Consider the following 23,758-nt stretch of genomic DNA (forward strand, 5'->3'; position numbering starts at 1 on the left):
TGAAGGCGGTCACTTGCCTTTACGGCAGACTGATCAACGAAGGATTGGCTCCTCTCACTACTTTGAGAAACCGCTGGGAGGAGGACATTGGCAGGGAGATCCCGGAGACGACCTGGTCCCAGTTGGTGCGGCGAGCCTGGAAGGGCACACGCCACGCCCGCTTTCAGCTGCTCCAGCTCAGGAGGCGGACCTCCTCCACATGCTATGGGCCTGCCCGGGATTGTCATCCTACTGGGTAGAAGTGGGGAAGACCCTGGAGGAGGTGACGGGGAGGTCCTTATCATTTGATGCGGCGGTGGGACTCCTACACTGGTTCCCTCATACCCCCAAGAATAAAATTTCCAGCAAATTTATCGACCTAGGGCTCCTCCTTGCTAAACGAGAGGTGACCAGGAACTAGAAGGCACGAGTTGGTCCGACAGGAAGCCGACGGCACAGCGAGCTCTTGAAGTGGGCGGCGGGGGAGAGCACGCTGAGATACCAACTAGCTTGGAGGCAGCGTAATGAGAAGGCGCAGGAGGCAGCGTTGGAGTGGGAAGCGTTAGTGCAGGCCCTTAGGGATTATTGCGCCCCCACCGACTCTGAAGGTGAAGAAGCGACTCGCCCCATGTCCCGATAAACGATTGCACTGCTAGTCCTGTTGCTTTCCCCGTGGGTCCCATAGCAGATCCTGTTGCGGTTGTTACCAGGCGCTGATGGCGGGGCTGGGTGGGGTTTACTTTGGTTAGTAGTGTTTTGAGGGTGGGGGATTTCCTTTTGGGTTTATAGGCTTGTTTGGAAAAGCAGATGACGGATAGTGGATCATCCGGACCAGCTCTGACATCCTTCTGAGCCCCCATTGAATTTCGCCGCCCGACCCCAGGGTTGTGGGCCGGATGGCTGTGTAAGAAACTTACGGCGCGGGGACAGAGGGTTGTATTTCGCTGATATTGCTTGTGATATAATGCTGGTCGATTCTGTAACGATTTACTGATTCCTGCAATAAAAATATATTTAAAAAAAAAAAAAAGACAAAGTCAGAGGACACAACACAGGAGCCGTCAGCAGGGCCAGTAATGTCATGGACAGGTCCCAAGGCACTCGCGATGATAAATCCAACAATGTAGCACTCTCCGGTGAAAGGGGAAACAAAGTATCCCAGGCGGGGTTGTCAGGCGGGTGGTCTCGGGCACCAATAGAATTGGAAGCGGGTACTTCTGTCCAGCGTGTCGAAGGAAGCACTGTATCCCCATGAAGCGCAGGTGGATGCGAATGAGGGCTTTGCTGGGTCAAAACGTTGCATCCCTGCCGCAGCGCAGACGCCATGTCGTCCAGTTTTCCTCCCAGTACTTGGTAGCCATGGTGCATATCAGCTCGGAAGTCGCACAGGGCAATCAGGATAGTTCCGAGAGAAAGTGGTGGCTGTAGCCCCTGCCTCTCACTTCCCAGGGAGGGTGCTTGAGAATCGGACCCCAACACAGGCGGGGCAGCACAAACCACTGGCAGGGACGGGCGCTCTCCCCCACAACACAAAGCACCAAGCACAGCCATAACAGCGAAATTACGGGGCAATCACCAGGACGAGTGTGGCACAAGCGGGCATCCAGCCAAGGCTTCAATAGCACCAAATACAGTGCCAAGAAGGCATACGTCGCGGAGAGTTGCCCTGCTGCAGACCAGTGTAATGAGACATGGAGTCAGGCAGCCTTCGCCGAGCAAACATGGCCGAGCGACCCTCTTCGCATATCGTCAGCCCCAAACAAAGGATCCGTTCCGGGAGGGCGCCGCAGCGCATCAAGCGCTCACATCTCACCCCCTGCTACGAGTTTTTACAGGCAGCGCAGCACGATAGTGCCTCACGAGAACTGTACCGGTGCTCGGTTCTCCAGCGCCGAACGAGTAGTCTGGCCGCCAGTAGTCCTTCGGGGCACGGCAGAGAGCGACTGTGCAGGCGGGGTCCGGGGCTGCAAACAGTTCCGCAGCTATCTCCGGCCGCCGGGCAGGTCGAGAGTCCGGGAAAGCACCGCTGAAATCAGCGCCGCGCCACACACAATCCGCTGCCAAAGTTTAGCAGGATATAAGCCAGGATGTCGGTGCGGCGGAGAAAGGCTGGTGGAGCCGGGAGCCTACAGGTCTGCTCCGGTCGCCATCTTGGCTCCTCCCCCAACTTTCAAATAATTTTTATTGAGTTTTCAAGGAAAAGAACATTATAAAGGATAACAATAATAATAACAATAATACTGACAAATAAAACAAAATGGAAAGCAAGGAAGAATTACAAAAGAAGAAGAAAATGCCAGGAGGTTACCCATTACTTGGCAGTTGAAGTTACAGTTATGTTACAGATATACAGGTGGTCTATATATATATATATATATATATATATATATATATATCACATTCTTCAGTCGTTCTAGTTTAACGTTACGTTGCAGGCATACAATAGAGCACATAAGTTTGTATTTGATATATAATATATACAATATCGCACTGGCCCATTGATGAGGTTCATCTTAATGACATACTGTTTTTACTGTATTTTCCACCGACATGTTTTTCTTTGTGTAATTTATTTGTCGCTTCCTTTTTGTTTTATCGGTAAGATTCGAAAAACATTTTTTTGTCTTTTCGTGCTTAAGGGGTATCCTTCACCATAGTGTCACAAGCGCCAGATGTATTGTCGATGTTCAACACATTAATAAAAAAAATTGCATTGATTAATATTTTTAAATATTTATATACATTGGCTATGATCTTCATAATTATCAGTAAAGTCAGGAAGAATTTTAGTTTTTCGATGTTAAAGTGTCCTGTTCCTTATGCTGTATAATTTTTGCGTTCTCTGTAGCAGCCTCCACAGTCTAATGACCAACCATAGCATGAAGTCGCAAGCAGAGCTTCCATTCATAGTCACTTTAGTGGTCATCCGAGATGGAGGGCTTTGGGATCCCCAGCTTAGTTCATCACTACGCTGCAATACACCTATGCTACCTCATCCACTGGACAAGGAGAGAAACAGAGGAGTTGTGCATAATAGGCCATACTAGCGGGACCCCTGCGGGAAGTCCCCGGCTAACCTAGACGAGACGAAAATGCTATATATATATTTCACATTACGAGGGTGAAGTTGGATTTGATTGACCCTCACATATACATATTCAGTGTTTTACACCACTTTGCACCCCCTCCCTCACCGGCCATATGACATATGGGGTTCTGGTCAGTCCAGGCACACATTTGTGTTTGCCCCAGTGGAGTGTAAACGCAGAGGGAAAGTAGTGAGGCCCCACCTGACCCCCCCCCCCCCATCGTGCCCCACACCTCCAATATAGCTCTCGTAATGGGAGATATATATATATCTGCATATATATGGTTTTGGTCATTGTATTAGCATGCTCTGTAAGCTATCACGCTTGAGTGCCTCACTTTCCATTGTATTGACTTGGTGTGCTAACAGTCTCTTTTGAGTCCATCACATTCCATTGTTCTGACATGTTCTGCTGTTACGCTTGAGTCCATCACTTTCCATTGTATTGACCTGTTCTGCTAGCTGTCACACTGGAGTCCATCGCCTTCCAATGTCTAGGCTGGATTGAACCGCCAGCAATGGCCGCTACTTCAGTTCCATTCCACATTATACCCTGACGGGCAACCTGGAGCTCTACCGTCTACAGTGAGGTGATTTGCCCTGCTGGCACTGTTTACCTCTGGATCGCACTGGCCCATTGATGAGGTTAATTTAATTATATACTGCAGGCTCTACATTGTCTCAATATATAACCATCCACTTGTCCATGGGTTGCTCCTGTGCCAAGCCGTAAGCCCACAGTCCTCTTTTTACAATTCTCTATTAAGTGTATGCCTCAACCGCAGTGAGGTAGCCAGTCTTAATGTCTGTCTCCGCACCAAAACATCTCTGCCTTTTTAGAGCCCGGGCACTGTTGCTCAAAAGTAAATGCGCATGGTTAAGACTGATGATTGTATTTTAAACATAACATGCGCTTCGGCATGCCGCAACCTTAAAACTTGTCTTATTCTCTGGCAGCGAGAGCCCAACATTGACCTGCTGGAGGCCTTCACGGAGCACTGGAAGGGCATCACGTCGTACTACATTGAAACCACAGGTAAGAGCTGCTTAACGTAGAGGGACACTCACACTCTACAAAGTGCTTCCTAATGTCATCTGCTCTAGCAAAACTGCTTCCCTTCCAACCTAACACACATGTAGATTTGTACTTCTGGCCGCCATTACTAAGTGGTGTGCTGGGTTCTGCTGTTTTCACCCCTTCCATGCTCATGACGAGCTCAGCTCGTCATGAGGCACAGTTGAGCTGTGCTGATGACGAGCTGAGCTCGTCATGACACCAGCAAAATGGCAATTTCCAGCTCAGGGCAAAAATAACCACAGCAGCGATGTGGTTAAACGTCCTAGGACTGGGCATTATCTGACATTGGAGCATTTGGAAGAACAGGGTTGCTCTTAAAGCAGAAAACGTGATCTTTTTAGCGCTCCAAAGCTTTATTATGCCTCAGAAGAGTCCTGAAAGTTGGGGGGGGTTACTTTAGAAAGCAAAAACAGCAAATTGTTGCATATTTTTCATTTTATGTCATCTAAATGTTACAGTTGAGGTTCTGTGTACCTGTTTAGCGAAACATGATATAAATATAGTGCATCTGAAGAAAACATCAAATTTTTACCTTAATTAGGTTTATAAAATCATTGATTTAGAACCTTTTGCAGGATCAGGACTTAACTGGCAGGCTCTCAATGGAACATGTTCGAGCCTTATTAAGACATTGATTGTTTCTTTCTTTAATAGACTGTCAAAATATGCCAATTTTTTATTTGTAATGTGAGTCTGATTTCTTTTTATAGCGCATATTGTCACATACGGCCTATATTTGTTATACAAGAAAGGGGCTGAATTGAGACAACTTGGGTGGAGTTTTTTCTTTAATGGCATGTAATGCAGTTTTGATTTAATTCAGTAAGCCATTTACTTCAACTTTGAATATTAAGAGAAATAAATACAGGACGAAAGCAGTTAGGATTTTAAAAATGCCTTACCGAATATTAGTGCTAATTTTCCTGCATATATTGTACAGCAACTCTTTAATGTCTTTGCACTAAACTGTAGTTTACATGCAATAAGACAACCATTCATCAGGGAATTTTGATTCTTAACGCACACCTTTGACTGACCTAGCACACCTGTTCAATATTTCTTCAAATGGTCTGTTTGCCATCTTGCTTCAAAACTGTCAGTAACATCCCATTCACTCAGAAATATTGAGCTGGTCTGATTGGGAGGGAAGACACAGACATAATAGGTCTAATTAATTTAGACAGATCATTAACAAACTGAATTGAGTATGTAAGAAAGAATTTGAATTTTGACTACAACAGGCGACGGAGAGAGATTTTTCTGTTCTTAATTGGATATAGACTAATTTATCAGCAAAGGTTAAAAATAGACCTCAATTTGTATTTAACACGAATATCAATGTATGGTAGGAACCCTTCTAGTAGAAGAAATACTTTCTGTAGTTTGTAAGCAGCATCTTACACCAACAATTCAGTGCAGGATGACAGATATTTTGAAGCTCACCCCTAAGGCATGCAAGGAACCATTAATACAATTTTAGTATTACTCTTAGGGCCTGGTTACGTGTATCCTAAAAACGTGATCCCTGCTCAACTACCTGCTTGTGCAAAGATTACAATTATCTGTGGTGTGATGTTTATCGCACTCTGTAGTTAACGGTACGATAAAGTTCACACTCATTACATTTCAGCAGCTGAAAACAGCTGGAGTTTACTGGAGAGGAAATGGCATAATTCCTATGGCATGCATATTTTTGTGTGGTAAGCACTAAAATATGCATATTATCCCATATCCGACAAAAAACTCTAAACAAATCCTGGCATATATTACACCTAATAAATTCCAACCAGGAATTCATCAGGTGCATACAATTGCGACTATTTGAGTCACTTATAATCATATCCTTAATCGAGTTGAGGGAGAGGGATTTCAAGATTTAACCACAAAAAGCCAGATTGTAATTATTTGAAAGACGTTGCGAATGATATGAAGGTAAAAGAGATTCAGCCATGCCCTTTATTTACATCTGGAAAAAACAAAGTTTGTTAAAGAGTGCTTTTGTGTGATCTATTTGTATTTACTGCATATGTAAGAAAAGAGATTAACTATATCAAATAATAAATATGTAGAAAAAAGTTTTAATGAGTAGAAAAACTGTCTTACATTAATAGGAAAACAAACTTCATCGGACTAAGGAAAAAAGTGTGCCCTTCTATCATACTTGCCGACTGATGTTTTTTGCTCTGCATACTGACTCCAGACAGTGCTTATTACTATTGCAAGTTTGACATCAATAGTCCACCCTCTATATAGCGAAGAAACGAAATATAATAATTTTAATAACAAACGTCTACACTGTAATGTTTAGTGGTGATTTCATAGCTACTGTTTTTGTTAAATTGTCTCCTAATTAGCTTTTATTAATTTGATTTCTGTCCCATGCTTGTTTGACCACTATTTCTTCTTTCTGGCACTACTGGAGCAGATGAGAACCGCCCGGCCCAGAAGACCGACATCCCGTGGCGCCTGAAGCAGATGCTGGACATCCTGGTGTATGAGGAGAAGCAACCCCAGCTGGATGGCGAGGCGGGCCCTTGCATGGAATACCTGCTGCAGCACAAGATCCTGGAGACGCTCGGAACTCTGGGGAAGGCCGAGGTGCAAGCTAATGAATATGTATTTTGGAGTTGACACTCTGCACTCCTGTTTTTTAGAGAATCGAATTGAGTACTATTATCTTTTTAGGTGCTGTCGTTTAATCTGACCGGCTCAGGTCAGTGACATAATATGAAACACAAACAGAAAACTGCCTGAAAACGACGCACTTTTCACATGCCCCCGTGGGGTGCTCTGTGCTCCACTGTAATCTAGTGCAATCAACAGTGATCCCAAAAAATGTTCATACAAATTATAAACACATTTTTGTAATTTTTAAACATGTCATGTAAATCATTCAACTGAAAGCCTTTGAAGTTTTCCTTTTCTTGCGTTTAATTCTTCAATCTTGGTACATTACTTCATGTACATCCATTGCTTTTATTCAGTAGGTCCCAATGCATTTCGGTATATTTATACCTTCATCAGGGGAATACTGCAAACAGAATCGATACAATGACAATCATCAGAATTGCGACCTCGGGAGCCCCATGCTCCACCACATACAGAGTATTACACTCATGCAAGTTTGTCAAAACAGGTCCCTGCTTAGCTATATCTCCACCAGTGTCTCTGACAACGTAAAAAAATCACCTCTAGTGCTCAATCCCAATATAACAAATATAGAAAGGATACCTGACTGAATGCTATTAAGTCCTGCACTGTATCTCGGTAAAACAACCTAAGTAATAAAACGGAGAAATCACCGGTTATCCTGACCGTATTTCAAACTCTAAATGTCAAACAAATGTGGAATCTGGCCACCGCCTACCTAATTAGCTGTTCGGTCTCTCCCAAAACGTGGTGTCCCAGAATATTGGTTCTGCAAGAAATATACGCGTTTTGTTAGAATCCCGCTAGGAGATGTGACCTCACCTCCCGACCCCTAGCGCGCTGAGACACTGGTGGAGATATAGCTAAGCAGGGACCTGTTTTGACAAACTTGCATGAGTGTAATACTCTGTATGTGGTGGAGCATGGGGCTCCCGAGGTCGCAATTCTGATGATTGTCATTGTATCGATTCTGTTTGCAGTATTCCCCTGATGAAGGTATAAATATACCGAAATGCATTGGGACCTACTGAATAAAAGCAATGGATGTACATGAAGTAATGTACCAAGATTGAAGAATTAAACGCAAGAAAAGGAAAACTTCAAAGGCTTTCAGTTGAATGATTTACATGACATGTTTAAAAATTACAAAAATGTGTTTATAATTTGTATGAACATTTTTTGGGATCACTGTTGATTGCACTAGATTACAGTGGAGCACAGAGCACCCAACGGGGGCATGTGAAAAGTGCGTCGTTTTCAGGCAGTTTTCTGTTCGAGGTACAAGCTAAGCCATGGACCTCGCAGATTGAGTGACTCTGTGGCCATGGGTTGAGAAACGTTGGCTCTGTTAAGTGTATTTAAATCTCCCAGAGGTTGGCGGTAGTTAAGTTCTTCATCTGTAAAACACTAATTCACCTAATAGGTGTTTGTTGGTGCTGACTATGGAAAACTAGACTTGCCATTCTCCATTGGTCTTCATTCATAGAGATAAGAGAACAACCATATATTTTGTTTCTTTCTGGAGCTGAAGTGGTTTTTGATCTAGCGCAGATCTACAATGTGTTCCAACTCATTGTCTTTTTTTATTTGTTCCTTTTTGTTTGCAGAGAAACAATACAGCACAAAAATGAGAGGACTTGAGTCATAGCCCCACAAGTTCTTAACAGTTCAACAAATTTTAAATTAAATTGGCCCCTATCTGTGCCCAGCGTAGTGTAAATTTACTAATTTCCTTCTAACTATTGTGCAATTAAAAAAAACTCAGCAAGGATCCACTTATCCACTTTATAGCAAAAAAAATAGCCGGCAAGCAATGGCATGTTAATTGAACCTTAGTTTTTCTCTGTGACTGTGACTGTGTGTGTGTGTGTGTGTGTGTGTGTGTGTGTGTGTGTGTGTGTGTGTATATATAGTCTTTGTTCGAAGGCACTGAAATTCAAGACGAGGTTGGATAATATATATATATATATATATATATATATATATATATATATATATATATATATATATATATATATATATATACACACATACACACACATCACTAGGTCTTGTTTTAACACGAAAATAGATATGTTTTACCCCATACTCTGTTGCAGAAGTAGGATTTCTCCAATTTGCTAAAATCACTGATACCATTAGCATTTTTTTAAAGAAACCTTTTGATGTTGGTAAACGTATGCCACAGGCCAGCCCCCCACTCTGAATAGTGTTCCATCTCCAGACTTTGGTATAGTTAACCATCTGCCACTTTTATGGGCAGATCAATATCTTGGCCGCAGTCTGATAAAGACATATCAAAGTGCGTGGTCAAAGTTGTGGCATTTACAAACAATTGCTGTTAGAGAGGAATACAACAAATAGTAAAGAGTATGTTCATTTATTTCGTTACCTTGAAAACCAAGGAGAGGGGCTCGTAAAATCCAAAAAGGGTCAGAGCACCATTTACAATAATAGTAGGAATATTTTACCCTCTGGACTTAGAACAAAATCATCTACTTACTACAGACACTCTTCATTTATACTCTGGAACAACTCCAAAAAGGAATCCTATATTGATTGTACAAAAGTTTATTCATAAAAAATTATGTGATATTAAAAACAATTAATTCATTATAGAACAAAGATAACACATTAAAAAGACATAGAGCAGAGTCTTTACACAATTAAAAATAACCCTGATTGCTCAACATAATAGCCTAAATAAACTATTTCTAGGCAACACCCATGTACCATTCACATGTTAACCTGTCAATGACTAGTGACAATACATGGAACACCAATTGGTTGCTATGTTAAATGTCCTGTCCCAGATTTAACAGTTTGAGTTTGCGTCGACGTGTTTCGGCGGGGCTAAATGTTTTTTCCCGCCATCTTCAGGACAAATCATAAGTTCCTTCCACCTTGTCTTCAATAGTCAATCTTTAACAAAAGATATATACAATCCGATTAATAAACAAAAGAATTTTTTTATAAAAAAGAATAAAAAAACATATTTATACAATCTACTGCATATAAAATCCAAGTACAACAACTTATTTCCCCACAACAGCCATCATACTAAGAATTGGTGTTGCGTGTTGTGGCGGCAAAATGAGTTACTACGAGAATAAATATAGCACACCGAGACACCCACTATCGTGATAAAGTATTATCCAAGGCCTTAACCAGTTTCAATTGTCAAGTCTGTTATATTAATGGAACCGACAATTATCCCCGTGCGTTAACCCGTATCGCCCATAGCTAATACTGCTATTTTCGCTTGGGCGCATGTCAGGCCAGATGTACATTAAAAGATCCATCTCCTTACCTATACCCATCCAAAACTACACTTTTATTGATAAACCTTTCTAACCTAGCCCCCATTGATACGCCTGTTTCGAGTATAGCAGCGCTACCATTATTAAAAAAACTAAAAGGGAGTGTGCACCCATAAACACAACTAGCACCTACCTGTATAGCTATTGGTAGTGGTTTGCAACGTAACTAACGCCGGACCGCCTTTCACGTTCGTATCACCGATGTACTAGAGGGCTCAACCACTGATTTGCGCTTTTTATCCTCGTCAGTGTGGTGCGACACCACTTGTCTTCTGGACGATTCTTAAAGGGGACCAACCCTTTTGCATCCTCCGAATGATTTTTAAAGGGGAAACAACCCTTCTGCCTATCGGTCATTAGATTACTAAATATAACCTCCGATCTAAGGGCTTTCTCATCGCCCACTTTAATTATATTGTGTATAAAAGTGATTATTACATTCAGCACCCTCCGTTTAATATTATTGGGCATTTGTCATTATTTCTCCAAATGGGAAACATTCCTATGACTATGTTTATTTTTAGTACCTCATCATGGATAACTAAAACTATGACAATAAAGTCCACTACTTTACTGCCATTCTATTATCTCAGTTAATAAAATATAAAAGTAACTGTTACTACATACTAAATGTATCCCTAATCTCTATTGCCTAAAAATAGTTTCTCTTTCCGTTCAATATAGTGCCATATTTATTTATTTATTTTATTTGCGGGTTTGTAGAGCGCTTGAATAGACTCCCGAGGGAGTATCTCCGCGCTATTTGACTGCTGAACCTGCAGGAGATCGAATTCCAAGGCTCCAATCTAGTTCCTAAACTATGTGGTTAGACCTGGAACAAAAACGTCTTCAGCTTTTTTCTGAAGGCCAGATGATTTTCAAGCTGCCTAAGCTGGAGAGGGAGACCATTCCATATCCTTGGTCCCTTCACCGACAGGGCCTTACCCCCTTGCCTCACCCGCTTGATCCTAGGAATAGTGAGAAGCATTTGGTCACTGGATCGTAGAGCACGAGAAGGAACGTACGGCACAAACTTGTCTGCCAAATAGGAGGGACCCAAACCATGAAGTCCTTTGTGGACCGTACAACAGATCTTAAAAACAACTCTCTGACGGATGGAAAGCCAATGAAGCCTGGCAAGAAGAGGTTTTGAAGGTGTTCTCGGGGGAGCATTTAAAACCAGCCTGGCTGCGGTGTTCTGCACAACCTGTAGCCTATCCAGGTCCTCCTCATTAGCGGACAACAGGAGACCATTACAATAGTCAAGGCGACTGATAACCAACGCCTGGACCAGGGTCTTTCTAATGGTGTCTGGAAGCAATGGAAAGACTCTACGCAGCAATCCGATGGTCCGGAAACAAGATCCAACAATGTTGGTGACATGCTGCTTCAAGCTAAGTTCTTGTTCCAGACGGACCCCTAGGTTCTTGACTGTCTGCTTAGGCTCAGGGACTGGGCCTAGATCTAAAGGCCACCAGTCAGGAGCCCAGCAGATCTTAGCCTCACCGAAAAGCATAACCTCTGTCTTTGAAACATTGCACTGCAACATATTCAAAGACATCCACTGGGAAACTGCTCTCATCCCCTCAGAGAAAGAGTGTAATACCTCTGGAGTAAGATGGTCAAAGGGAAAGAGCAGCTGGGTATCGTCAGCGTATGACACTGGACAAAAACCAAAGGCTCTCAGGATATTAGCCAGGGGGGCCACATAGATGTTGAATAATGTAGGGCTCAAACAGGAGCCCTGTGGCACCCCCTTAGAAATCCTGGTCTCCACGGATCGGAAATCGCCCATGGTGACACATTGGGTCCGATCCGAAAGAAAACTCTTTAGCCAAGCCAGTGCCATGCCCCCTAGTCCACTCCCAGTCAGACGCTCGACCAAAATCTCATGAGAGATGGTATCAAAAGCTGCCGACAAATCTAGCAGCACCAGGACAGCTGATGTTCCTTTGTCCTGGAAAATGCGTAGATCATCGGTAATCGACAGCAATGCTGTTTCCGTGCTGTATTTTGGTCTAAAGCCCGACTGAGATGGATCTAGGGCACCAGTATGTTCCAGGTGATTAGACAAAAGCTTATTGACGTGCTTTTCTATGAGCTTTCCCATGAATGGTAAAAGGGAAATGGGTCTCAGATTGGTCATGTCAGCCCATGCGGTGGCGGTGTTCTTACGAATGGGTCGCACTTGGGCTCTCTTCCACTCCAGTGGGACACGGCCTGTGTCTAAGGAGAGGTTGACCAAACTTTGTATTTCTGGTGCCAGTATGCTCCTCACTGATACCATCACTCTCGGTGGAAGCTGGTCCATAGGACTTCCACTCTTTATAGTTGTAATAAGTCCCTCCACTTCAGCCAAGGTGATATTTGAAAAATTTGACAGAGTGGAAGTGATGATCTTTTCACTCACTGGGACAGCAGTGGAAAGAGTAACATGCCCAATGGACGCAATGGAGGCATGAATCTTCTCATAGATGGTTTCAATCTTGTTCGTAAAGAAACATGAAATGTCGTTACAAAGTTGTTGTGATGGAGTGTCAACACTCTCACATGCATAGCCTATTATGTTGAGCAATCGGGGTTATTTTTAATTTATGTCCTTTTAATGTGTTATCATTGTTCTATAATGAATTAATTGTTTTTAATATCACATGATTTTTTATGAATAAACTTTTGTACAATCAATGTAAATGTAAATGTACAGGAATTTATATAGCGCAAATCACCACCGGTTTCTAAGCGCTTGCTTAGGGAACCCGTCCTGGTATTCCCCTGTGAGATAACCCTGGCAGGGTATCCGCAAGGTGAAAGCCAGGCATCCTGCCGCGAGGGGCCGTTGTGGAGATTAAGCAAGCGATTGCCCAGAGTCACAGAGTGTGAACCCGTGAATTGAGTAGGCACCGGAGCGAGAATTGTCGAGTCCATGGACATTTTAGGACTCAAGACCCCGCCGAGCCGGTAATTGAACCCTGGTCCTAGGCTGACCTCTGCTTCCAGGTCTGCCTCCTCTAACCAGTGAGCCACACTTCTACACAATATATCAATATAGGATTCCTTTTTGGAGTTGTTCCAGAGTATGAATGAAGATTGTCTGTAGTAAGTAGATGATTTAGTTCCAAGTCCAGAGGGTAAAATATTCTTACTATTACATTTATTTCGTTATTCATAGCAGTTTTAAACATGTCTACTATTACATTAAAAAAACTGACCCTGCCTCATGTCCGTTAAATCTAGGTGGGTTATGAAAGTTTGTTGTTCTAAAAATTGGGTTCTGATTCTAAAAAGTTTGGGAAGCGCGACTCTAGGTACTTTGAGAGCTATCGGCTGCATTCCTCTTCCAACAGTTCTGCGGCCTCTGATAGTTGTGAGGTGGGCTAGATTTGGACAGATCCCGGGAATCAAACCACGGTAGCTAGTACAAATGTAAAAGCTTCCTGGACCAATACATTTGGAAGAGGCAGGTTTAGTGTGGAAAGCAGAACTGGAATGACGAGGTCAAAATTTGGATAGAGGACTTATCTTTTTGCAAGAAGGCCTACTTTCATTCTATGGGCATTCGAGTAGTTTCTTTTCTGTGAGAGTGAAGGTAGAGAAATAGGAAGCAACCTTACCCTTGTCTGCCTCTGTCAACTGGAAACAAATGCTCTAATTTTAACTTTAGTGTGGTGACCTTGGTCTTAAAGACCACCAACAGCTGATGGGAGAAGATTCAGGTGTGAAAACTGCCATAGTACCTGCTGATGGAAAAGAGTTGGTCTGAGATTTCGTATAGGGTATACACTGTGAACTGAAGCAACTCTGAGAGCTTGGAAGTGTGACTTCTGGCCTCCACAGCAGTACCTGCATCCAACACTGTCAGATGATGCTCATCAAACCTGCTTAGGAACATAGAGGGCAGTTCTCACTCTTGCTCTCTAGTCTGCCTGCAGGCGTGCTAATAATAATGGTGGTCGGAAGAGGACTGAAGGTCATTTTTTGGTCCTGGGTGAACGGAGCTGACTGCCTCACACCAGGGCTGCGCTTTTTATGTCAGATTGTTTCTCAGCTATACTATGGTCGCGTGGTAAACTTATTTGGGAACAAGTGGAGTTTGGAACCGCACACTTGATGATTGGACACATTCAACAACTTCCCAGTGGAGGATTTTTAGGGCCAATAGGAAGGCCTCAATTAGCAAAGTATTGTTGCCGCCAACTCTGCAAGGGAATGTTTCACAGTAGTTAGCAACTTTCTTAACCCCTCTTGTATTTTCTTGGGAGTAATGTACTCAGATGAAGTATGCAAAATGATTTCCTTTGAATTGGCCGAGACCATCTCCAACATCTACTCCTCATTTCAATCATACTCCTTGAGTAGCAACATTTCTGTTTCCACCTTCTTCAACACACCTACGATCACTCAATTGCATCTAGTCTGATAATAAGTTTCTTCTCAACTCACTTAATTGAAATGAGATTCTCCTAATGATTGCTCTGCCATTCTCATTCTCATTTTCTTTTTTTTTTTTTTTTAATTTTTTAAAACCTTTATTGTAATAAAGCACACAGCTATTCAGCCTAACATCCCGGAGGCAAGGCAGCAAAGTATCAGAGCGGTCATAGTGCCAAGCGATTCATGTCAGAACAATGCAGGTTGTTTTTATTTTTTTTTTAAATTACACACATAAACGTGAACAGAAGCGCCCGAGGGCGCAGAAAAGACAATAGAAGGAAAAAATGACCATGAGTCAGTAGGAGGCGGCAGAGGCTAGAGAAGTTGTAGAAAAGAACTGAAGCAGGATGTAGAAAAAGAGGGGGGGGGGGAGGAAGACCAGGAGAATCAGAACAAGAGTAGCATAGCTGTTGTCAACGTCTACGGCGATAAGCTTTCATCACGGGGCATCGGTTCAGGTGGTAGACACAAATCACCTCTGTAAGCGTTCCAAGCCCCCCACACCTTATTCCATGTCTGAGGCCGCCCCCTGGCAGTGTACACAGTCTTTTCACGCAACATGCACCAATCCATGTTGGCCTTCCATTGTACCACCAGGGGGGCCATGTTGGATCCCCATTTCTGCGCTATGTCCCGCTTAGCAACCATATTGCCTAGTGTAGCCCACCGGGTCTGCGCCGTGTCATAGTCATTTGGCTCCCAGACATTGAGGAGGCACCTCCGCGCCTCCGCAGCCAACTCCACTCCAGTCACCTCCCGCATCACTCTATGGACCCTCTCCCAGTAAGGGGCAATGACAGGACACTCCCACAATATATGCAGAAAAGTGGCAAGGGCTCCGCAGCCACGACGACAAAGGCCGTCTTGCGAGAAGCCCATGCGCACAAGCCTGGGGCCGGTGACGTAGACTCGGTGAAGGATTTTGAACTGGACCAGCCGCAGCCGTGAGGAAATGGCGACCTCCTTAGGGGAGGACACAGCACTCTGCCAGTCCTCGTCGTCCAGTTCCAGCCCATCGGCCACCCACTGCTCCCGCAGGCGCTGGAGGAGGTCCACCTGAACATTTATCAGCTTCTTGTAGGACAGAGAGATGGCACTATCCGGCATATGCCCGTCCAGCACTCTGTCCTCCAAGGGAGAGCTCTCGGGGATGTCACCCTCCTCCGGTCTGGCGGCGGCTATCGCATGTTGCAGCTGGGCGTAGCGGAAGAACTCCGTTCCACTCAATTGGTATTCCGCCTGCAGCTGCGGGAAAGTCTTGACCTCCCCCCTGGAAAGCATGTCCTCAACCCTCGAAATCCCTAAGAGGTCCCACTTGTCAAAGCCCTTGGTGTGCCAGAGCTTGCCCAAAATGTCGGAATCGAAGAGAGGGGTGAATTTCGTCAGTCTGCCCTGCCAACCCTGTATCTTATTAACCGTTCGCCACGTGTGGACCGCCGCCTTAGTCGGACCCGTGAGGTTCCGATCAAAGGATCTAGAATAGAGGGCGCGATAGTAATTGCCCCCGTGCAAGAGCCATCGGTCCATGGCATAGCCGGGGCTGTCCACGGGACCGTAAAAACCATGGTTGATAGCGGTGAGTTGAGAGGCCCAGTAGTACCTCCGCACGTCTGGTAACGCAATGCCCCCGTCGTACCATGGCATGGTGAGCTTCTGGACAGCGACACGAGGTCGACCATCCCAAAGAAGGGCACGCTGCAGGCTCTCAACCTCCCTGAAGTAGCGGGCCGGAACAAGGTCCTGGGTATTCTGCAAGGCATACAGGAACCTGGGCAGGGACATCATTTTAAATAACGCCGCCCGGCCCAGTAGAGAGAGCGGGAGCTTACGCCAACTCTCCACATCCCCACGCAGTCGATGGAGCGGGGGGAGTAAGTTGTGGTCGTACCTTGCCTTAGGGTTGTGCGAGATGTAAATCCCCAAATACTTAAAGCCTTGTCCGGCCAGCTGTATGTTGCAACCTCTGGGGAGGCGCGGCGTGTCACCCTTGAGGATGTAAAGGGAGGATTTGGCCCAGTTAATAATCAGGCCGGAGTAGCGCCCAAACAACCTGAGCACATCACACGCCACAATAAGCGACTTGCAAGGGGAGGTGAGGTAGAGCAGGATGTCGTCTGCGTACAGGGAGACCCTGTCCTCAAAGCCCGGGGACCAGGAGATCCCGTGCAAGTCAGGGTGCGAGCGCAGCATAGCCGCAAGAGGCTCCAGAGCCAGCGCAAACAGGAGCGGAGACAAGGGGCAGCCCTGTCTGGTGCCGCGTTGGAGCGCAAAGGGAGCAGACATGACAGCAGCCAGAGGGCTAGCATAAAGAAGTTGCACCCAGCCCAGGAAACCCGGTCCAAACCCAAGTTTTGTCAGCACCGCCCACAAATAGTTCCATTCCAGGTAATCAAAGGCCATCGTGGCATCCAGGGAAGCCAGTACCGCCGGTTCCGTAATGGCGTGAACCCTGGCCATAACCCTGTGCAGGCGTCTCAGGTTAAGGGCAGTATTGCGGCGGGGAATAAAACCAGACTGGTCCGGGTGCACCAGGTCGCTTATAACCCCGACCAACCGATTAGCCAACAGTTTGGCCAGGATCTTGGGTTCAGCATTGAGAAGAGAAATGGGGCGATAGGACCTGCAAACATCTCGCGGCTTGCCGTCCTTATGGATAACCACTATAGTGGCCAGTCGCTGGTCCAAGGGAAAGACACCATCCTCGCGGGCACGGAGGAACATATCTCTCAAATGAGGGGAGATCACGTCCGGCCGGATCTTATACAGTTCAACCGGTATGCCGTTGGGTCTGGCTGCTTTGCCTGTACGCAGAGCGCGGATCGCCAGAGCGATCTCATCCGCGGTGATGTCCCGGTCCATGTCGACCCTGTCATCCTCCGAGAGACAAGGAAGGTCTATCGCCGAGAGGAATTCAGACGAGTCGGCCTCGGAGCGGTCCGAGCCGGAGGTATGAACACCCCGAAAATAGTCCGCGAAAGACTCTGCAATGGCACTCGGGTCAGTAACCACCACTCCGTCCTCACCCAGGATCTCCGGGACCACCCGGCTTGCCATTTCCCGCCTGTCCAACCAGGCCAGCAATTTACCAGCCTTGTCCCCGACGTCATAGATGCGGCCTTGCTGCTCCTTCGCCAAGATCAGGGCTGCGTTCGTGGCGAGATCGTGATACTCCGATTGTTTCAGAGAGAGGTCGTGCAGGAGAGAAGGGTCGGGCTCAGGCCCCAGGCGGGACTCGAGATCCAAGACCTCCTCCTCCACTCGCATGAGATCAGCATCACGAGTTCGTTTAGCCGCCGCGATGAGAGCCAGGGCTTCACCCCGCAACACCGTTTTGAAGGCCTCCCACAGAGTGACCGCAGAGCCCACGGATCCAGTATTTTCAGTAAAATATAGGCCAATGGCCTTGGCCAGGAGTGCTCTCGTGTTATGGTTGCGGAAATACCAGGGATTTACCGCTGCCGGGCGGCTGGACAGAATGACACCGAAATCAAAGGAGATCCACAGCGGCGAGTGATCGGAAACGCCCCTCGCCAGGAAGCGCGCCTCAGAGATGGCAGGCGACTGCGCCGCCAGGGTGAGGACATAATCCAGGCGGGACAGACTCCCATGGGCACCGGAGAGGAATGAAAACTGGCGAAGCGCAGGATGTAATAACCGCCAACAATCCACCAGACCCATAGAGTCAAGGAAGGTCGGCAGCCACGTTTGGGAACCCAGGAGGTCTCTCGGTGGCTGGCGATCTAGAGTGCCAGAGCAGACTGAATTGAAATCACCCCCTAGGATCAATAGGCCCGAAGGCAGGGACAAAATGGCGCCACCAAGGTCCTGGAAGGTGCTAGATTGGAGGCCAGGGGGAACATAAACCGAAAGCAGGGCCAAGGAACGCCCCTCCCAACTTCCCGCCACAGCTGCGTAGCGTCCTCTATCATCTAGGAGCGTGACGTCTATTTCAAGAGGAAGGGACGCACGTACAAGGATGCCCGCCCCCCGGGACCCCGAGGAGAACCCAGAGTGGGCAACCATCTTGTAACCCTTACGATTCAGGGCCCTACAAGAGTTCCCCACTAAGTGCGTTTCTTGTAGTAGTACAACATCAGGCATGTTCCTTTTTATCAGCTGAATCACCACCCCTCTCTTAACCCGATCACCTAATCCATTGACATTCCAGCTAAGCACTTTCAATTTCCTACCCCCCATCCCCGAACAACCCGCCCCACCCGACTCCATCCAACTCAAGCGTCAATTGCACGTTAAAACACATTGTCCATTGCCTCAAGGAAGAAAAAGAGATAGAACAAACAAACAGTATAACTCGCAAAGTTGCACCCCCCCACCCTGCACCCCTGCATGTGACTAAAAAGCCCCCCCAACCAGCAGTGTGCCTGTCGCCCCATAACTACTCTACACAAAGACACCCAGAGGAGTAAGGAATCTCCGCGAACACCTCCCGCCACCCTCCATGTACTGACAGGAAAGATAGTACGGCATCCCAAAGCTACATTAGATAGGCCACTGAGGCAAGCAAGATAATCAATTAGTCACCCACTACAGAACCAAGTCTCATGGGTCCGAGCCGCCGGCGGCGCCACCCTCGTGGTCCTCCTGTGCTCCTCGGCGCGGTGATAGAGTGTCCAGCCATTCGCTAACGTTCTCAGCGAAGTCAAAGAACAGGGCGCGTCCTTCATGTTCGATCCGGAGCTTAGCGGGGAACATCATAGAGTACTTGAAGCCTAGGTCCCGTAGTCGTCGCTTCACCCCAGCATAGCTTTGGCGCTGTCGCTGAACTGTCCTGGTGAAGTCTGGATAGAAATGGACATCAGCATTTTGGAATTTAAGTGGTCCATGTCGCCTGGAGGCCTGCAGGACAGCATCCCTGTCACGGAAATTAAGCAGCCGGGCCACGATGGGTCTGGGTGCCACGCCCGTCTTCGGCGGGCCACCCGGTACTCGGTGGGCACGCTCCACCGAGAAAAAGTTGCTGAGGCCAGGCGGGGCCAGATGAGTCCTGATCAGGTCTTCAACGAGGAGGTCCGTCGCCGCCTCCTCCGAACCCTCCGGTACACCGACAATGCGGATGTTCTGCCGCCTGGCCCGGCTTTCAAAGTCATCCAGCCGCCTCGCGAATTGCTCCGCTGTCCTCTGCAGGTTCCGGACTTCGGTTTGCAAGTCCGAGACGTCTCCCGTAAGACTGGTCGTCTTGATGTCCAGATTCCTAACCCGATCATTGGTCTTGCCCAAGTCGGCTCTGATGAGGGACAGATCAACGGCCATGCCATCCACCTTGTGCGTGAGGACTTCATGCTGTTGCTGCATGTCCGCCCGGAAGTTTGTAATGGCTCCCAAAATGTCGCTCAAAGTGGGCTCAGAGCCGTCCGGCGAGCCCGAGTGTGGGATGCCCTTGGCAGAGGGTCCGGTAACAGGCGGTGTCTTCGGCTGAGTATAGCGCTCAATCCGATTCTGCTGCTGTTGCGATTTACTGCGCACTCCTCTGTTAGACGGCTTGTCGAGGTCCCCTCTGCCCGCCATGTTAGGTCCAAGAGAACAAAGGGCTATGCCAGGCAAGTCCAAGCCCAGAGAGTCGGAGAAGTGTCCGGGAGGACAATGGAATACCGTCCTAGGTTAGTTCCGCAGTTCAAATAGCACCGCTGTCTGGTGCACTTCTCCGCTGGTGAAGGCAGGCAGGCACTCCGCAGATCAGCAAAGCGTAGCGACGGAGTCCGCTGAGACAATGGCACAGAGCTGGCACGGAGTCCCACTCGACGTAGCTCCGCGTAGGAGACACCGATTTGGATTCTGAAAACGGTGCTCGCCTCAGTGGGCCCTCAGCAACGAGTATCCACCCTCGTGGATCAGGATTACGGGCAGGATAGGTGCGGAGGATCGGAAGGTCCGCGGAGCTCCGAGCTTACGCGGCCATCTTGGTTGCCCGCGAAGCTCCTCCCCGCCATTCTCATTTTCAAAGATTCCACATTGTGTGTTCCCTGTAATTCACCCCCATTCCCAGTTCCACCTTGAGCTCAGGCTGTCCAGTTCTCTGATTTGCTCTCAGTTTTATCACAAAACAAAGGTTTGGTGGCGAAACAGTGCAAAACGAGTTTGAGCACCATTAATGCTTCTCTAGTAATCGGCATAGTGCTAAAACAAGCATAAAGCATGTTTTCGTCCATTTTAAACAGTGTACTGACCTCTACGTTAGGCTGTATTGTTCAGTGCCGAATGTCGTACATTAAAGCTGAGCCCAAAGGCAGAATGAATACAGGGGAACTCGTGAGACTTCACAGTAGTCTTTAGGCACCAAAAGGCTGGTAGGTCTCAAGTAGAGTCAGGTAAGCCTTAAAAAGGTTGACAGGATCTAACCAGAGTTAGTCATGTCCAGGTGACTTCTTGGCAGGTGACTTTGTCTCCTTTGTGAATTGTCAGCCTGTTAGAAATACCAGCTTGGGGGAGATATCCCAATTTCTCTTGTTTTGGGCACTTCTGCCCGCTGAGCCCTTGTGTTATCAGCGGGACAGTGGGCGTGCTTTCACAAATACCCTGCCAGGTTGCATTTGTGAGCCAAACACTAGTGTGGGCAGACAGAACTCATGCCCATAAGGTTGTCCAAATCTCTCTCAGTATAAAATGACTTCACATGGCTAGAAGCCAAAATCTACCTGCCCCACCTACCCCTCACCCTCAGCTGATAGTAAATGACAGGACCACCTTAGTGGGTGAACTTCAGAACTGCCTCACGCTGAGCTACAATTAAGGACCCTATGCAGATCATGTTAGGACAGGCTCCTTTTAAAGTGGCCATACCATTGTTCGCTTCTCATAGTCATGGCCCAGTTTTGTTCCGTGGTGTTCTTCTGTTCAACATTGGAATAGTCTCCAATATGGAATCCAGGCCAATGTATAGATTCTTGTATGTTCCTGTAATAACCCCTGCTTCTAGGCCTGCCAGTCGGGTATTATTTTCTTTGTTGCTTCCTTCCAGTACCCTCCAGGAATGAAACAGCAGGTCCTCCTCTTCTTCAGCCGCGTCCTGGAACAGGTGCAGCGTCCCCTCTTACACTACATCAATGTGCACCGTCCTGTGCAGGTTAGTATCTGGTTTGCAGACAGATTTCTGAAGACAAAGTGTGGCACGTGACCACAGGTTGGGGCTGTTGACTATCTATGCTAAGCAGTCAGCTGGTCCCATGTCATGAGGCTAACTCTTAGACAGTTCTCCTTGTTACAGCTAGATCACTAAGCATGCATAGACTTGTAGTTAAAATGATCTTTTTTTTGTACTTAATGGCCTACAATCCCAGGATGCTTAGTGCTTTTAGCTGAGAAGTTAAGACTGGTTAAATGTTAGCTTTTCTTAAATGGCTTGTTTTACACGTTATTCCTTCCATGGAATTGAAAACCAATAAAAATATTCTAAGAAAAGCATGGGTAAATGTTACTCTCAGGACATAAGGCCACTTCACTGCTATTTCTTCATGTCAGCAAAGCACAAGCGATCTCACTGTTAAATTAGTCATTTCGAATTTGAACCTTTTGAATTTCAAGTTGCACACAATTATCTCTCCCTTAATAGCATTAACCAAGCAAATAATTTCATTGGATTCCATTGCGTGCATATTTGTCAATACTTCTGCCTATGCACAGGTGTCTCTGGGGTGAGATGTCAGTGAGTTTGTATCCATACTATTCATGGGTGTCTCCTGTGGCAGTTGAATAGACAGTGTTGCTGGTGGTAACCAGTATTTGTGTGGTTTCATCCCTGAAGGACATTGGTGTTTTTTGTGTGTTTGATGTCACTTATGCCTTGTGATTCTTTCCAAACTTCCAGAAGCTTATCCGCCTTGATGGAGAATCCTTGGGCCCGTCTGCTGAGAAGGAAGAGTCCCAGTTCCTCTCTGCTGTCTGCACCAAGATCAAGCATGACCCCTCACTGCTCACACACATCCTTGAGGTAAGGACGTGCCTAGCGTTCAGTACAGATAACACGCACCCCGATTGGAACTGTCTTCTCGTGTGGGCAGCACAGACATTAAATAATGATGGAGGACCTACTGTCTTATTTTTTTAAAACATTTTTTAGTAGACATTTTTGCAAGGAAGGAGCTAATTTACTGTCAACAAATAGGCACAAGCTGTTTCCTTCTAGGTATCAATTAACAGTGATGCCTCACTTCCGGTTGTTTCGTCCATCAAGCACACACTGCAATGAGGTTGCAGAGAAATGCTACACCACATACCTACTGTCAGCTGAGGACCGCTTGTCTCCATCCATTTGGAGCTCTCCCTCGTCACTATCACCACAGTTTCAAGGGGTGAAAGTTCAGGGAACAAAGTTCTCACCCTTTTTTTAGGTCTCGCCTGGCGTTGCAGCGCGAAAGCGCTGTCTCCAGCGAGACCTATTGTTGTTGTTTAGCCTCCCAAGTGGTACACACAGGTGCACGAGCCGATTAGGGTCTGTGGACGCGCTAACACGCGCACACACACACACACAGCGTTACTTAGGCCGGCCAAAGGCACCACACACACACATACACACACAGACAGACGCACACACACACATGCGCACACACACACACACACAGACACACATACACACACACCGCCGCCGCCCCCCAACCCACGCACACACACACAGACGCACACACACAGACACACATACACACACACCGCCACCCCCCACGGCCCCTCCCTCCCCCACACCCTCTCCCTCCCACAACTAAGCCCCACTTACCGCATCCGCGGCCTCAGCTGCCACTCCTGACTTCTGCTGCCATCGCGGGGCTCTCCCTCCGGCATGGGAGCCCCACGTCACCACTGCTCCTCTGGGCCATCCACTCCGTAGACGCAGGCTTCTTGCAGAAGACGGAAGTCCCGCCCCACGACAGGCGTGACGCTCCCGAACCTCCGGTTTCGGGATGTGCACGCTCACGGCTTGTGTTAAAAAGCTGACTAGGATGTGTATGGAAAATAGTAAGTTGTATTTAAAAATAATTGCTCAGAAAGTCTTCGGAAAGTCAGTTCTTAAAAAGATTTTGAAATACGTTGTTAAAATTCTACTCTAACGGTTCTCTCGAATAACAGGGTAACAGCCAGGAAACTTATCTTATTTACCGTAGAGAAAGTCAGTCATCCCGATGACCATGAATTGGGGGGAGCATTTATTGGTTAGAAGAGTTCTTCTGAATGTCCATTGGTTGTTGCTCTACAGAAAAAATACAG

At 46.7% G+C, this 23,758-nt stretch overlaps 1 protein-coding gene across 1 annotated transcript in view; it reads left to right on the plus strand.

Moving 5' to 3' along the window:
• FHIP2B (FHF complex subunit HOOK interacting protein 2B) overlaps nt 1-23,758 on the plus strand; it is a 174,973-nt gene that overhangs the window by 30,778 nt on the left and 120,437 nt on the right. Inside the window, exons 2-5 of the mRNA XM_086943678.1 lie at nt 4,025-4,103; nt 6,571-6,743; nt 21,522-21,626; nt 22,368-22,490. Coding sequence (XP_086799804.1) covers nt 4,025-4,103; nt 6,571-6,743; nt 21,522-21,626; nt 22,368-22,490 — 480 coding nt within the window. The remainder of the gene's footprint in view (nt 1-4,024; nt 4,104-6,570; nt 6,744-21,521; nt 21,627-22,367; nt 22,491-23,758) is intronic.

The sequence above is a fragment of the Lissotriton vulgaris genome, chromosome 11, assembly GCF_964263255.1.
Source record: "Lissotriton vulgaris chromosome 11, aLisVul1.2, whole genome shotgun sequence".
In the NCBI taxonomy this organism is placed as follows: Eukaryota; Metazoa; Chordata; class Amphibia; order Caudata; family Salamandridae; genus Lissotriton; species Lissotriton vulgaris.